General features: G+C 39.0%; 1 protein-coding gene across 5 annotated transcripts in view; it reads left to right on the top strand.

Annotated features, from left to right (window-relative positions):
* LOC140726374 (serine/threonine-protein phosphatase 2A 55 kDa regulatory subunit B gamma isoform) overlaps window positions 1-14,901 on the top strand; it is a 276,820-nt gene extending 261,919 nt beyond the window's left edge. For all 5 annotated transcript variants that reach the window (XM_073042665.1, XM_073042661.1, XM_073042663.1 and 2 more), the window contains 2 exons: window positions 3,062-3,153; window positions 12,360-14,901. In XM_073042665.1, coding sequence (XP_072898766.1) covers window positions 3,062-3,153; window positions 12,360-12,651 — 384 coding nt within the window. In that variant the 3' untranslated portion in view covers window positions 12,652-14,901. The remainder of the gene's footprint in view (window positions 1-3,061; window positions 3,154-12,359) is intronic.
* The last annotated feature ends 1,317 nt before the right edge of the window (window positions 14,902-16,218 follow it).

The raw sequence follows: 16,218 nt of genomic DNA, 5'->3' as shown, positions 1-16,218 counted from the left end.
TGTCTGTAAAATGAAGTGGAGCATTTAATTTACAGCAAAATTACATTATCAGGATTTTTTGGTACCAGCAGCTTATAAGACCAGTAGGTGTCTATTGACAAGCTACTGACTGAACTCAGGAGGCTAATCATCTCTTGTGCATTGTCTACATCCAATGAAATTATTTTCCTTGCTTGTATTCAATGTTCATATTTTTTCGAAGGAATTGATTTGAAACTGTTGATCCACGTTGTAATATGGCTGTCAATACATGACATTTGAAGGGCTTCAAGAAAAGATTATGGTGGTTTTGAATCTGACTGTGAAAAGATGCGTATCCCATTCATTACCAGCTAATGTAAAAACTAAAGAGTACATACAGCAAAGCAAAAATTAGTGAGAAGAAAGAGGATTGGAAAGCTTTTAAAAACCTACAGAGAGCAGCCAAAAGAATCATTAGAAAGGAAAAGATGAAAAATGAAAGCAAGCAATATCAAAGTGGATAGTAAAAGCTTTTTCAAGTAGGTAAAAAAAAATAAGAGATGAGAGTGGATTTAGGACTGGTAGAAAATGAGGCTGGAGAAATAATAACAGGGGCCAAGTAGATGGCAGGTGAGCTAAGTGTGTGGTTTGCATCAGTCTTCTCTGTGGAAGACACTAGCAGTGTGCCAGATGTTGAAGGGTGTGAGGGGAGAGAAGTGAGTGTAGTTACTATGACAAGGGAGAAGGTGCTCAAAAAGCTGAAAGACCTAAGGATACATAAATCACCGGACCAGAGGAACTGCACCCTCAGGTTCTGAAAGAGGTAGTGTCTGAGATTGTGGCAGCTTTAGAAATGATCTTTCACAAATCATTGGACTCTGGCGTGGTGCCAGAGGACTGTAAAATTGCAAATGTCACTCCACACTTTAAGAAAAGAGGAAGGCAGCAGAAAGGAAATCATAGACCTGTTCACCTGACCTCAGTCATTGGGAAGATGTTGAAGTCAATTATTAAACATGAGGTGATGGAGTACTTGGGGACACAGGACAAGATAGGACAAAGTCGGCATGGTTTTCTTGAGGGAAAATCTTGCCTGATGAACCTGTTGGAATTTGAGGAGATTACAGGTTGGATAGATAAAAGGGATGCAGTGGATGTTGTATATTTGGACTTTCAGAAGGCTTCTGCCACACATGAAGCTGCTTACCAAGTTAAGAGCCCATGGTATTACAGGAAAGTTACTGGCATGGTTAGAGCATTGGCTGATTGGTAAAAGGCAGCAAGTGGGAATAAAAGGATCCTTGTCTGGTTAGCTGCCAGTGACTAGTGGTGTTCCACAGGGGTCAGTGTTGGGACCGCTTCTTTTTATACTGTATATAAATGATTTAGATGTTGGAATTGATGGTTTAGTTGCCAAGTTTACAGATGATATGAAGATTGGTGGAGGGGCAGGTAGTGTTCAGGAAACAGGTAGGATGCAGAAGGACTTAGACAGATTAGGAGAATGGGCAAGAAAGTGGCAAATAAAATATAATGTTGGAAAATGCGTGGTCGTGCACTTTGGTAGTGGAAATAAATGTGCAGACAATTTTCTAAATGGGGTGAAAAATCCCAAAATCTGAGATGCAAAGGGACTTGGGAGTCCTTCTGCAGAACACCCTGAAGGTTAACTTGCACGTGGAGTTGGTGGTGAGGAAGGCAAATGCAATGTTAGCATTCATTTCAAGACATCTAGAATATAAGAGCGGGATGTGATGCTGAGGCTTTATAAGGCACTGCACTGCTGAGTTGCAACTTGAGTATTGTGAAGAGTTTTGGGTTCCTCATCTTAGAAGAGATGTGCTAGCATTGGAGAGAGTCCCGAAATGAAAGGATTATCATATGAGGAACGTTTGGCTCTGGGTCTGTACTCACTGAAATCTAGAAGGATGGTGGGGGGAGGATCTGATTGAAACCTTTCAAATGTTGAAAGGCATAGAGAGAGTAGATGTGATAAGGATGTTTCCCATGGTGGGGGTGACCAGGACAAGAGAGCACAGCTTCAGGATAGAGGCACATCCATTTAAAACAGAGATGTGGAGAAATATCTTTAGCCAGAGGCTGGTGAATTTGTTACCACAGGCAGCTGCGGAGACCAGCTTGTTAGATGTATTTATGGCAGAAATTGATAGGTTCTTGATTGGACATGGCATCAAACGTTATGGGGAGAAGGCCAAGAAATGGGGTTAAGGAGGGGAAGAAAGGATCAGCCATGATGGAATGGCAGAGCAGATTCTATGGGCCAAATGGCCTAATTCTGCTCCTATGTCTTATGGTCTATAGTCTTATTACATTCTGAAATTATATTTTACCTTTTGTTAACTACTTACTGCTTCATTTTAAGATTATTTCTGGGTTCTCATCTTTTTTGTTGCCCCTATTCTAGAAGTTTGTTTTTAGCCTATCAGCATTGTCTGTAGTTTATTTAGCATACATTCACAGCTTAAAATTGGTACTATGTCACACATATTTACTGATCATTTTTCAGCCTAACACACTGAAAGGTTCAGTCTATAAAATTTTACAATTACTAGAAGAGTCTGCAAAGTATCTCATGAACATGATTTGAAGTAATGAAAATAATAAGTAGCATGCATTCATTGTCACAAGGTGGATTATATCTCAAATATGTTCATGGTTGGTCTTTTCATTACGTTCTGCATTCGGGGGAGGCTGACTGGTCTATGGTTGAATGATTGTCATAATTTCTTGCATCGAATTGTCATTCACCATTGCAATACCTGATATGTACATAGATATAATGCCATATTTTTATATCCTAGGAATGCAGTTAGATTTTCAGCAAATAATAATTGTATACTTTGTGCAGAAAGGATTACCTAATAAAAAGCTATGACAGGCAAATGAAGAATTCAGTTATTCAGATTCTAATTTTGGCAGTGCTGTATTTCACAAGAAGGAATGTATTGATTATCCTTTCAATTTTGCTAACTGTAATTGGTTTAAGATCTTCTATTTCTATTATGTTGCTAATAACAGTAATTTCATGTTACCATGGTATTCTTTCAATTGCTAATTATGGTTAATTTTTTTACAACAGGTTCATGATTACCTCCGGAGCAAGCTTTGTTCTCTTTACGAGAATGATTGCATCTTTGACAAGTTTGAATGTGCGTGGAATGGCTCAGACAGGTCTGTAGCTCTGGTGTTTCACTGAATTCAAGAGCCCCTATGTTCCACTGTAGAGTGGATGTTCACCTTGGTAATGAAAGGGAACTCTGACGTCTTCAATAGCCCCAGTGGAAATCCAAGATCAGGAAAATCCCAAACAAAATTTGAATTTGTTTCTCTAATTATTTTTTAAAAATGTACTTTCAAAATTGAACCTGCTCTGAGACTTGTTGACAACTGCCACTTAATCATGTTACAGTAATGGAAAATAGTAGAAAAACTCAGCAGATCAGGTAAGATTTTGAAAAGAACAACACTGTATTTCTGGCCTTTGACAAAGGATCACAAACTGGAAACAGTAACTGTTTCACTTTCACCGTAACTGCCTGACCCACTAAGTTTCTCCAGGATTTTCTGTTGTTCTATCAGATTTTCAGCATCAGCAGGATGTTTGATTTTTCTCACCCCCCCCCCCCCCCCCCTCCACTTGGCCACCCTGACTGAGACTGCCCATGTACTGAACCGGCTCTGGCTCTGCATGTCACAAGAGTCCTACATTAGGAATGGTAAGTAGTTCCCAACTGTGTCAGGTCTCACCAATGTAGAGGAGGTTGCATCTGGAGCACTGGAAACAGTAGGCTACCCCAAAAGATTTGCAGGTGATGTGTTGCCCAACAGATTCACAGGTGAAGTGTTGAACTCTTGTGTTAATAATTACAGAAACCTGTGCTTAATCAACATCTTACCAACTGGCAGACCAGAGCCTACAGAGAAGCTGATATTCTTTTAATAGTTTGGTTACAAGCATCAGTCTTTCATGAAATTCAGTAAGGTTATCGAAAACGTATGCTTGATTCACAGCAGATGTATTATCCTTATGCAGACTTGTGTCTGTTTCATGGCAGCCTAGACTATATCTTACATTCTGTTGCTCTTGCACAATCCATTCTTTACTGCAGCGAATTTCTCTGCTCCCAATCTCTGAAGTCCTATTACAATGTTTTCAGATTTAGTTAAGCATGAATAGTCCTACACTTGACTAATTTACAACTGACCCTAACTTAATATGCATTTTGGCTACTATTCATGAATCCCTTTGATCCTCTGGATGTTTTTCCAAACAGGCTTAAGATGCAACACCAGGATCATGTCTGCTGGTTTCATGCTCTGTAATTGCCTTGCTAGAAATTGTCAAGTCAATAGAAAGATACATGGAGTTGCAAGGCTTTGGCACCTTGTTGAGTACATCTTTGATGCCCCTGATGTGTTGTCTATTATATGATGGCAGTTGTATCTGTGCAGTTCATGATGTGAACTGCGTGAAGAAATCTGTGCAGGGAAGTGGAAAAGCTATTGTACTGGGACAGTTCATTCTTTTGATCTTGGAATTCTGAGTTCAGTGGTAAATAGTCATCACAACTGGGGTTATCTTTGGCTGCAGTGGATGACTACAAATACTTCTGTGCTCTTCACAAAACACCGCAGAACCACCTCCCTGGCTGTTGGATTTCAGTGCTGATCCCATTCTCCCAGTCCGCTGGAGCAGATTTTCCGTGCAGGAACAGGAATGTTCCTGTCTCAATGGAGTATGAGGCCCACGGGCTACCCTTGCCTGGTTTAGCCTGCCTGTTGAAGTGATATACTGAGGTGTGGCTACTGTCGCATATGAACAGCTACTTGGAGACGCAGGTGAGAGCTGAGTGTCCAGTGGGGATCAAAGGTTAGTGAGTTGGCCCCGAGTGGGCATGACCCTCATAAGAGGTGATCCCTCCCTGGACTACCCATACAGAATCTGAAATAGAATTATAGTAATTCCATAATGCAAAAAAAAAATCTGTTCAGCCGCATCCCCTCAGCCTTCAAGGCGGCCATCATCATCCTGATGCCCGAGAAGGCAACAGTAACCTGCCTCAATGACTACTTTCCAATGTACTGACCTCAACAATAATGAAGTGCTTTGAGCGAGTGGTTATGGATCGCATCAAATCCCATCATCCTGCTACACTGGACTCTTTCCAGTTCACTTATTGGTCAAATCAGTCCTTTGATGCCATAGCCTCTACCCTCCGCTCCATCTTGTTCCACCTGGAAAATGGTACCTTGTACGCCAGCATGATGTTTATTGAAATTCAGCTCTGCATTCAATACAATTATACTCAAGAATATGGTGGGTGAACTATCCTCATTAGGTCTCAGCACTTCTCTCTGTAACTAGATCCTAGAGTTTTTGACCGAAAGGCCATAGTTAGTCTGTATTGGCAAAAACATTTCTAGCTGTCTGAGCACAGTGCTCCCCAGCATCGCGTGCTGAACACACTGCCATTCACGCTGCTGACGCATGACTGCACTGCTAGATCCAGTTCATACCAAATCCAGTTCATACAGCGATCCAAGTTCGCTGATGACACAACAGCAGTTGGCTTCGTCTACACTGATGATCAGACGGTGTCCAGAGAGGAGGTAGAGCGACTGGTAGAATGGTGTGAGCATAACAACTTGAACCTCAACATAAACGAGACCAAAGAAATGATTGTGGACTTTAGGAAGGTGCAGGTTGACCACTGTACATAAACGGTTCCTCCGTGGAGAGAGTTTGGAGCACCAAGTTTCTAAGGGTTCACACAAAGAAAGCTCCCACCTGGATCCTCAATACCACCTCTTTGGTCAAAAATGCACACCAGTATCTCCACTTCCTGAGGATATTGAGGCAAGTGAGCCCCAATTAAATAGTGAGGACTGCTGAGGGGATCAGGGTCTCTTTTCCATACATTGGAGATATTTATCAGAAGTGCTGCATATGCAGGATTCTTAGCATTGCCCGTGATCCCTCACACCGGTCCAACAATCTCTTCGATCCCCTACCAGCAGGCAGGAAGACAAGAACAGTTAAGATGGGAAATAGCTTCTTCCCATAGGCCCTAAGACTACTGAACTCCCCGCCACCACCCAGTTTTCATCATGTATGAAGAGCCAGTAGCATTATACTATTTTACTTTAAACTTGTATCAAACAGTATGTCACATTTATGGTAATATTATTTTGTGTTGTATGTGTGAGTTATATGTACTGTGTTGTGCACCTGGGTCCAGAGGAACAGTGTCTTATTTGATGGTGTAGATGTATACGGTTGAATGACAATAAACTAGATCCTGTACCAATCCTTATAAAAGGGAGCAAGAGTAAGCAGGTTCAAGTTCCTGAGTGTCAGTATCTCTGAGGACTTGACCTGGACGCAATACATTGACGTAGCTATAAAGAAGACGACAGAGGCTACATTTCATTCGGAGTTTGAGGAGATTTGGAATGTCACTTAAAATACTCTAACTTCTACAAAGATACTGTGGAGGTCATTCTGACTGGCTGCATCATCGTCTGGTATGGTTGTGGAAGGGGTGCTACTGCACAAGATTGAAGGAAGCTATAGGGACCTCAGTCATGGGTACTAACCTCCATAGTATCCAACATATGTTTATGGTGCGATGCCTCAAAAAGGTGGTGTCCATCATCAAGGATCCCCACCACCCAGGACATGCCCTCTTCACACTTACATCAGGAAGGAGGTACAGAAGCCTGGAGCACACACTCAATGATACAGGAACAGCTTCTTCCCCTCTGCCATCACATTTCTAAATGGACATTGAACCCATGAATATTACCTCACTACTTTTTAATGTTTTTGCTCTACTTATTTAACTATTTGATGCATTTATATATATATACACTATAATTCAGTTTTTTCCTATATTTATCATGTTTTGCATTGTTCTGCTGCTGCAAAGTTAACAAATTTCATGACATATGCTTGTGATGTTAAAGCTAATTCCTATTCTGACATTCTGGTACTAGGCCCTTTCCCACACAAACCATATTATCTTCAAGTACACATTCAAGCTCTTTATAACTGTGATGAGGGTGTCAGCCGCTACCACTTTTTCAGACAATGAATTCTAGACCTCTACCATTCTTCAATTCTTCAAATTAAAATTTAAGTCTCTTGGTTTTGACATGACGCCTCTATTAATGAGGAAAATGGCCTTTCCTATATACTTAATCTGGAGCCTTTATGATTTTATGCCCCTCATCTAAGTCACTCCTCAATTTCCCTTGTTTCAAAGGAAACAACCTGAGCTTACCTAATCTTTCCTTACAGCTAAACTTTTCCAGTCCTGGCAAAGCCACCTCAAATCTCCTGTGCACCTTCTCTGGTGCAATTATCTCTTTCTCATTGCAGTGACCAAAATAGTTCATGCATCAGCCTTGAGCCTCTGGGGTACTACGAAATCTTTGTAAAGTACCTGATGCGTAGAATTTTCTGCTCATCAAGACAATATGTCGCAGCTCATCTGAGGTGCAATCAATGGATTCAGACTTTAGGCACAGTACTTCAACATATTCAGCTCCCTCCGCCTTCTTATAGTAGTTTCTTTCTCCATTCTCTCCAGTCCAATTGAAGGGTCTCAGCCCAAAACGCCATCTTCTTCCTTTCCATTGATGCTGCTTGATCTGCTGAGTTCCTCCAGCATTTTATGTGTGTTACTTCAGCATAGTACAGCCCCTTAGTCTATGTAAAAGTGGGCCCTGGACTCTACGGTTGATAAAAGTGACTATTCATTTATTCCTTTTAAGCAAACTAATGTACCATTGAAAGTGAAATTGGATTAATTTTGCATTCAGTTCTCACTTTAGCTTTGAGCATGAAGTAACAATTGAGATAGGTTAAAAATAAAACATTGATATGGTGCTTCTAAATTGCTAATAAAAGCACATTCTGCCTTTTAAATCCAATTTTAATCTGAGTGTTATTCTTTCAAAATATTTGAAAATTCTGCTTTTTTGTTATGAAAATTAATTTTCAGCTATTATCCATGTGATCAAAAAATTTCTGATTTTTAAAAAAGTTGCAAATTAACGTAATTATTATGAGATTATTTTAATTGAATTAGCCACAAGTCCTCTTTAGATGGTACTGAAGTGCAGCACGTTAGGAAAGTGTAAATCCACACCACAAAGTCTTTGTGGTTAGTGGCAAGTGCTGATGTTCCACCGTGGTCCAGGAAATCTGACCCATCATCTCGGAGTTCAGATTATCAAGTTGCAGTATGCAGAGATATACAGAGTACTTTTAAATCCCTTAACTCAAACTAATAGTGACACAAACATTCGTGTGCAATGCCAATGAGTTTAACAAAAATACCTACCTTTGTTTATTTCTTTCCCTGAAATATGCAGATTGTGCATAGCTTCCAAATTAAATAGACATGATATATTTCGTTTTTAAATTTCTGGAGAAATATGTGATGCTTTTTAATTATTTTGAATGATTTGGAGACAGTTCTGCAGAAGTAATAAAAAAGGATTTGCATCTCTTTCAAGGATGCTGTTCAGTGAGATTTTTGTACAATTGGATCCCCGGTTTCCTCACTTGCAGTCCCCAGTCACTTCTGATTGGCAAGCATTTCCACAATCTCTATCAGCACAGATGCACCACAATGTTCTGTGCTTAGTCCCTGCTCTACTCACTCTACACTTGAGTGTGTGGCTAAGCATAGCTTCGATGTCATATTCAAGATTGCTAATGACACCTTTTTCATAGACTGAATTAGCATATAGAAGGCAGATTAAATATCTGGCTGAGTGGTGCCATAACAACAACCTCTTACTCAATGTCAGTAAGACCAAGGAACTGATTTTTTGACTTCAGGAGAAGGAAACCAAAGGTCCATGAACCAGTCCTTATTGGATGATTGAAGGTAGAGAGGGTCAACAACTTTAAATGCTTTGGTGTTATTATTTTGGATGACCTGTCGTGGGCCCAGCATGTAAGTATAATTACGAAGAAAGCACAACAGTGCCTCTACTTAGGAGTCTGTAAGTATTTAGTGTGACATCTAAAACTTTGACAAACCTCTATACTGTGCAGTGAAAAGTATATTATCTGGCTGGATTACAGCCTGCTGTGATAAACACCGATGCTCTTGATGGATGCAGTCTTCCCAAGACACCATTCCTTGAAGATGTCTTGGATGCTACAGAAGCTGGTACCATGATAGGCTGACCAATCTTACAAGTTCCTGCAACTGATTTTAATCTTGTGCGGTAACCTTCCCCCCAAAACAAATCAGATAGTGATTATAGCCTGTCAGAATGCTCTCCATGGTACATCTGCAGATGTTTTCAAGTGTTTCAGTTAACAAACCAAATCTCCTCAAACTCCTAAGAAGGCCACTGTCTTGCCGCCTTTATAGTTGCATCAGTGTGTTGCGTCCAGGTTAAGTCCTCAGAGATCCTGACACCCAGGATCTTGAAATTGGTCACTCCCTCGACTTCTGATCTCTCTTAGGATTGGTTTGTGTTCCCTCATCTTACCCTTCCTGAAGTCCACAAACAGCTCTTCAGTCTTGCTTACGCTGAGTGCAAGATTGTTGCTGTGGCACCACTCAACTAACTGCTAAATCTCACTTGCGTTTGCCCTTTTGTCACCATCTGAAATTCTGCAGATGAAGTCCGCTTTGGAGTATCAGTAGGTTTAGTGGAGAGTAGCTCTGTGGCTGTTGTGCAATGGCTCAGATCATTTCAGAATCAGCTTTACTTTCACTTTTATCTGATGTGAAATGTGTTCTTTTGTGGCAGCAGTGGAGTGCAACGCCATAAGATTACTAATTGTAAATAGTGCAAAAAAAGACGAGCTCACAGGCATGTGGAGTGCTCAGAAATATGATGACGGGGAAAGAAGCTCTTCCTGAATCGTGGAGTAAGTCTTCAGGCTCCTGTACGTCCCCTCTAACAAAAAGTTACAAGAAGAGGGCATGTTCCAGGTAGTGAGGGCCCTTAACGATAGTGCTTTTTGAGGTACCACCTCTTGAAGATGTCCTTGATACTTGGGAGGGTTGTTCCATTGGAGCTGACAGTCTACAATTCTATAGCATCTTGTAATCCTGTGCATTGGAGGCTCTGAAGCAGTCTGATGCAAAGGTCAGAATGCTCTCCACTATGTTGAAATTTGCTAGAGATTTTGTTGTCATAGCAACCTGCTCAAATTACTAATGAAGTATAGCATTGATTGCCTTTGTAATTGTTTCAATGTGTTGGGCCCAGGCCAGAACCTTGGAGATGTTGACACCGAGGAACTTAAAGCAGTTCATCCTTTTCTCCTGCTGACCACTGTGTTTTTCATAAAGTCATCTGTGTACGCCAGCAAAGACGAATTGTGGCTGGTGTTACTAATTCTCACTTGGGGTTCAAGTGAACTATCTAAGGAGCCATGAATAACGGGCACTCCATCAGTCCGAACGCTCAGCAATCACACTGATTCTTTCTGAAAACTGGGTTCAGATGATCTTGGGTGTTCAATCAATGGCTGCAACTGCAAATTAATGAAAAGTAAACAATTTTAACACAGAAAGGCAAAATTGGTTTGATATTTCTATTGGCGCTCTCACCACAGAAGTGGAGAAGGAAGTTTTAAGATGGAATTTTGATTGACAGATTGAATAAGATTAAAGCTTCCCTTTGATTTGACCATTTGAACAGATGTTGCATTAAGCTTTGCATAGCAGGTGGTAAAGTCTGTTACTGACAGTTTATATGATGATAGATGCATTTGTTCCAGAAAAGACACCTTTCAGAAATCAACTCATTAAATTCCAGAATTTATGTACCGTTGAAGATAACTAATTTGAACAGGCAAATATTGGAACTGCATGTACTGTATGAGTCATCTTCAGCCGAGAATTTCGAAGCAAAAAAGAATGAATGTAGGTCGTTTAAAAATGCATTGGAATCATCTTCCTTGTCAATGAACTCGAAAGTATTTCCAGATACTTTCTTTTTGAGTAAGCAAAATCATTCATTGGATTCATAAAAGACAAGAGATTCTGCAGATGCTGGAAATCCAGAGCAAAACACAAAAAATGTTGGAGGAACTTTGCAGGTCAGGCAGCTTCCGTGGAGAGGAGTAAACGGTCAGTGTTTCATGCTGAGATCCTTCATTGTGTATGTAGCTCTGGTTTATTGGGTTAGCTGAATTGGCTGGACCCATATCATTCCTGAAGGCATGAGTTAAGTTGCAGTACAATATTTGTTTGTCATGGTCATCAGTTAGACTTATTTATTGTGGCTGCAGTTATGTTGGCTCATTGTGATGGTCATTGTAACTCAACTGCAAAGGATTAAATTTTATTAGCACATGAGCTTAAACTTCAAATGAGACAATTCAAAAGTATTGTCCAGATTGGCATGGCTATATAATTGATTGCTTATGTCATGTGCAAGGGCAGCCTATGAGACATTCTGTGCTGAGACAGTGGATCTTGGTGGATTTTACTGAATTCTTGTACACTTTGGAGATGCAAATCAAGAAAAGGTTCCACCTTCTGATCATGACTCAATGATTTCTAATTGTACACTCTGGCATTTAGGATGAAATCAGCTGTGTTTTTTGTAAAACCCTCTCTAATTATATGCATTTGTCTGGGTCTCAAACTTTTATTTCAGATTCTTATGACTGAATGGAAGAAATATTTGCTCTGTTATAGATGGCGTATGACTGAATGGAAAAGATATTTGCTCTGCTGTAATGCAATATCAAACTGTTTAAAGATTGTAGTGGGTCTCTTGGAACTGGACTTTTTGTTAGGACTGTATTTTTAGTACAGATACTGCCATTCACACACTTTGAAAAATAAACTTGAACCTCAAAAGGAAAATTATGGTGAGAAGAATAACATTTTATGGTGGTAGAAATTAAGTGGAAGCCATCCTGCAGCCTGAACCTGGATATCACTGGTAGCTATCAGAAAGGTGTGTCATCCGACCTGTGAAGCTTAGTGACTGTCACCTCTCAAACGGCGGGGAAAAATACTAGAAGTTGTGACCTAGATGATTTCTAACATCCTAGAAACTGTGTTTGAACACTTTCAGTGGCATTTAGTAATCCAAATATATTTAAGCATATTTTGTTGAGGACACTAAACTCACTAAAGGTACCATAAGGTGAAGCTGATATTTTACATTTTGGAGCACAGTGCAACTATATGAGGAATAGATACGTACACAATGAAACTGTACACATTGAAGGAAATATTGTTTGAAAATCCATTTGCTAAAAAATTTACTCTGAAGCATGTGCATTCATTGATACAATTCAAACTAGATGTTGTCCTGTTTATCTGATCATATTAATTAACTAAATACACTGGACTAAAGCTTTAATGCCTGTTTCTCCACAGTGTTATTATGACTGGTGCCTACAATAACTTCTTCAGGATGTTTGACCGGAACACAAAACGAGACGTCACGCTGGAAGCTTCCAGAGAGAACAGTAAACCACGGGCAGTGCTTAAACCACGCAGAGTCTGCACGGGAGGCAAGAGGAGAAAAGATGAAATTAGTGTTGACAGTTTAGACTTTAACAAGAAGATCCTGCACATGGCCTGGCACCCAACAGAGAACATAATAGCAGTGGCCGCGACAAACAATCTCTACATATTTCAGGATAAAGTGAACTCTGAGATGCACTAGGTTTATAAATACCTTGGCGTAATTATAAACCGGCCTTTTTTTCTGACCTTTCTGCCAATGATCTTCACAAGGTTGAATTCATCTTAGTGGAATTGTGGAGTGTGATTTCTCATTAATATGTATCACTTGTCAGTCAGAATTGATTTTTGTCTGTCACTGGGGGTGAGCTGAGCACTTCAAAGGGGCAGGTGTGACTACCATCAACACAGTTACACCTCTTCTCCAGCCAATGCTTCAGGCTTCTTAGAGAATTTACCGGTTGAAATCTTTTTCACCTAACATCTCCAAATTAATAGACAAAGACACAAACAGGATCTAATTACCATTTAATTCCTGATACATTTTTGGTCTTTTTGGTGGATTCATATGGCCAAGTATCAGTAAATAGTTTGAGCTGGAACCTGAAAGATTTTTAAAAAACAGTCTTTGTTGTGTCAGTCTGCCCACAATCCAATTTAATAGATTGCTAGCCAAATTTATGGCAATTTTAAAAAAATTTGTTTTGTTTGTTAGATAATTTGCAACAGAATATGGTGGAAATGTATAGCTGGTCAGGCAGCATCTGTAGAAAGAAGCATAATTAAAATTTCAGGTTGATTCAGCAGAATAGTTCTCTACTTTAATCTCTGTAGGTGCTGCCTATGTTTCCAGCATTTTGTTATTATTTCAAACTTCTAGCATCTGCAGTTTTTGCTTTTCTAAGGACAAATGGATTCCAATAGTATTCTCTTGCCAATTAGCTTGAATATTTGGGAAATGATCCATCTTTCCTTTCAGATTGCTGAGAATTGTTGGAAGCAAAGTAGGTTTGCTTATTTGCACACTGAAAATATGAACCAAAAAATAACAATTGCTGTCAGATTTGGCATAAATGATAGTAATTTGGCAGTCTGATTCAAAGGCATTTAAGTTAAAATCTGACAGTACAAGGAACATTGTTTTGAAGTTGCAGTTGAGGTGAAAATTTATGAATATTTCATTGAACGTAAATAATTTTACAGCTGATTCCAAAACTCTTTGTCAGTGTCATACTGCCAAATATGAAAATTGTCCATAATTCAGCACAGCATTTGGGGGAGAAATCCAAGGTTATGCAATTTTATTTCAAAAAATATCTTCAGAATTTTGAAACAAAAATCCTTACGTTAATAATTCTTCAAACAGCTGAAAATCTATTTGTACTCTGATCAAACAGAACCATTGAACGAATCATTAGATAAATCGAGACAAAGCTGCAATTTTTAGAAACTGTTTAAGTTGAATTTTTTGTGACCAGTTATAAATTTTTAGATGGCCTTCAAAGATATTAGGTGGAATGTTAGATATTTGTACAGACTTCAGAAATGGAGCACATCATTATTTGGAATATCCCTGATATAACCATTGATCTCTGTATTGAGTCTGAGGGCAGAAAGGACAGTATTGTTACTTTTTCATTTTGCAGATGCTTGAAATAAAGCAGAAGGATAAAGTATCAGCTGATAGTGCCTCTATTGAACCTGTTGTGTGCTGACAATACCAGTTTTTGTGTTATGGTTAACCAGACGGAAAGATAAAATAATGGAAGTCATTACAATTTAAACACTATTTAATTCTTATGTCCATAGTTCAGCATTGAAAAGCCACAAGACTTGATGTGTTTTTATATTTTACTAAATTTCTCAATAACCTGAAATGACATGCTTAAAAGTGGACAGTGTTAGGTTGGGGAGGGTGGGGGGAGTGATGGATTGGGAACGGAGGATAATGAGTGTTGTGATGCAGAAGGCACAAGTACTTTGTCTTTATTCTTATCCTTTATTAAAGATTCTGAAATATCATTGAGTTTTGGAGATGTTCATTGAGAAAATTGGCCCTGAATCATAAAGCACAATACAGTTTAAGTGAATTGGTTAACCTTGTCAAAATGTAATGGATGTGTGAAAATTCATTGTGTTCTGGTACTCTTCTTGACTCCCTGCTTCATTGGACAGACTCATGATCACTAACACTAACTTCTTGGAGAAAGAACTGAATAAAAACTATTAAAGATTGAGGAGATTGTATTGAATATCAAAAATAAACCCACTGGAGCTTCAACTTGAAGCTATTTTAAGAACTAACTTTGACATTTGCTTGAAAAAAAATCTCTTGAACCTGTTGCTTGTCTATATCCAAGTGATGCTTTTTATTTAAATATAAAATTGGTAAAAATGTTTGTCCATGAGAGTGAGGATCAGGTTTTCAAATAAAATCTAATGTCAGCCACTGCATCCTTTACCTTTGCCTAAATGTGTACTTTGCTATTTAGGGCATTCTTTATGTGTACACAGTTCCTGCAGAAAAGTATCTTTATGCTGGCCCCAGGTGCTGTAACTGGTTTTAAAGAGCTCCCAAGAAATTTTTTAAAAACTGATCTTTTTATGACTGATGTCATTTGACAATTTGAACAAGGTATTACAGCATGAAATTGTGATGTCTTGTATTCATATTTTCATTAGAGCTTCATGCAGTGCTGTTGAATAATATCAGCTGTGAACAATAATATCTCTCCATTGAAAGAACCTATGAACTGTGCCATGTGCCTTGCTTCATCTGTGTTGATATATGATATCTACTCAATCCATTATCATACTGTACATTTTCTGAATGTCAGTCTCAACTAATGAAACTTTATACACAATTAAAATAATTCAACATAATGACATACTGATAAATCAAAATTAGTTATAAAATTTCAAGAAAAAATTATGTAATAAGATAGAAAAATATCTTAGTTTGCAATGTTTTCTGAAGAGCAGTAGGGAATTCTTCAGAATTTAGTGTGGAAACTAAGAGTTTAGAAGCACAGTTTAGGGCAGGGATCCATAACCTTTTTTATGCCATGGACCAATACTTGCATTTTTAAAATTGACATTCCCTATCAATGTGGCAGATGAGGGCAAACATTTTAGTGACAAGGAATAGATGTTGAATGTTAATGACATCCGTAGACGGAGTTGTTGGCAAACAGTTTGCATCTACTGAGCCTGGACATTACTAACATTTTCAAAAATGCCAAGCCAGAGAAAAAGGTGTTGAAACTTTAATCTCACAGTTTAGCCAGCTAATGTTTAGCACCTAGTCTAATGTCTCCTCTCCGTAATGTGTCCAGTAATATCAACTTGATGTTCTAAGGATGAATAGAGAAAGTGAAGACAGGGATTCTCACAATGTTTAAATGTGCAAATGAATACTTGAATTCCCAGTGCATTAAAGACTACACAGCAAATGGGTGAGGTAAATGGGTGTAGTATAGATAACTGCTTGATGGTCACCATCTGAAGGTGGTGGGCTGAAGGGCCTGTTTCTGTGCTGGATAATTCTATGACTGTAAGCAAGTATACAGAATCACAGTTTAGAGAATGATTTCCAGAAATCTGACACTGAACTGCTGAAGGCAAAGTCACTCCTATGGCTGAAGAGACAGGGAAGAATAAAAGCAGAAAGATGTAAGGATGAGAATGCATACTTTTCATGACAGTTGTTGATTAACTGGGCACCAGTACACATCACTAAGCAGAGAACTGATGAATAGACAGGAATTAG

Source organism: Hemitrygon akajei, chromosome 4 (genome assembly GCF_048418815.1).
Source record: "Hemitrygon akajei chromosome 4, sHemAka1.3, whole genome shotgun sequence".
Lineage (NCBI taxonomy): Eukaryota > Metazoa > Chordata > Chondrichthyes > Myliobatiformes > Dasyatidae > Hemitrygon > Hemitrygon akajei.
Note: the sequence above shows the minus strand (reverse complement) of the source record. Positions and strands in the feature narration are given on the sequence as shown.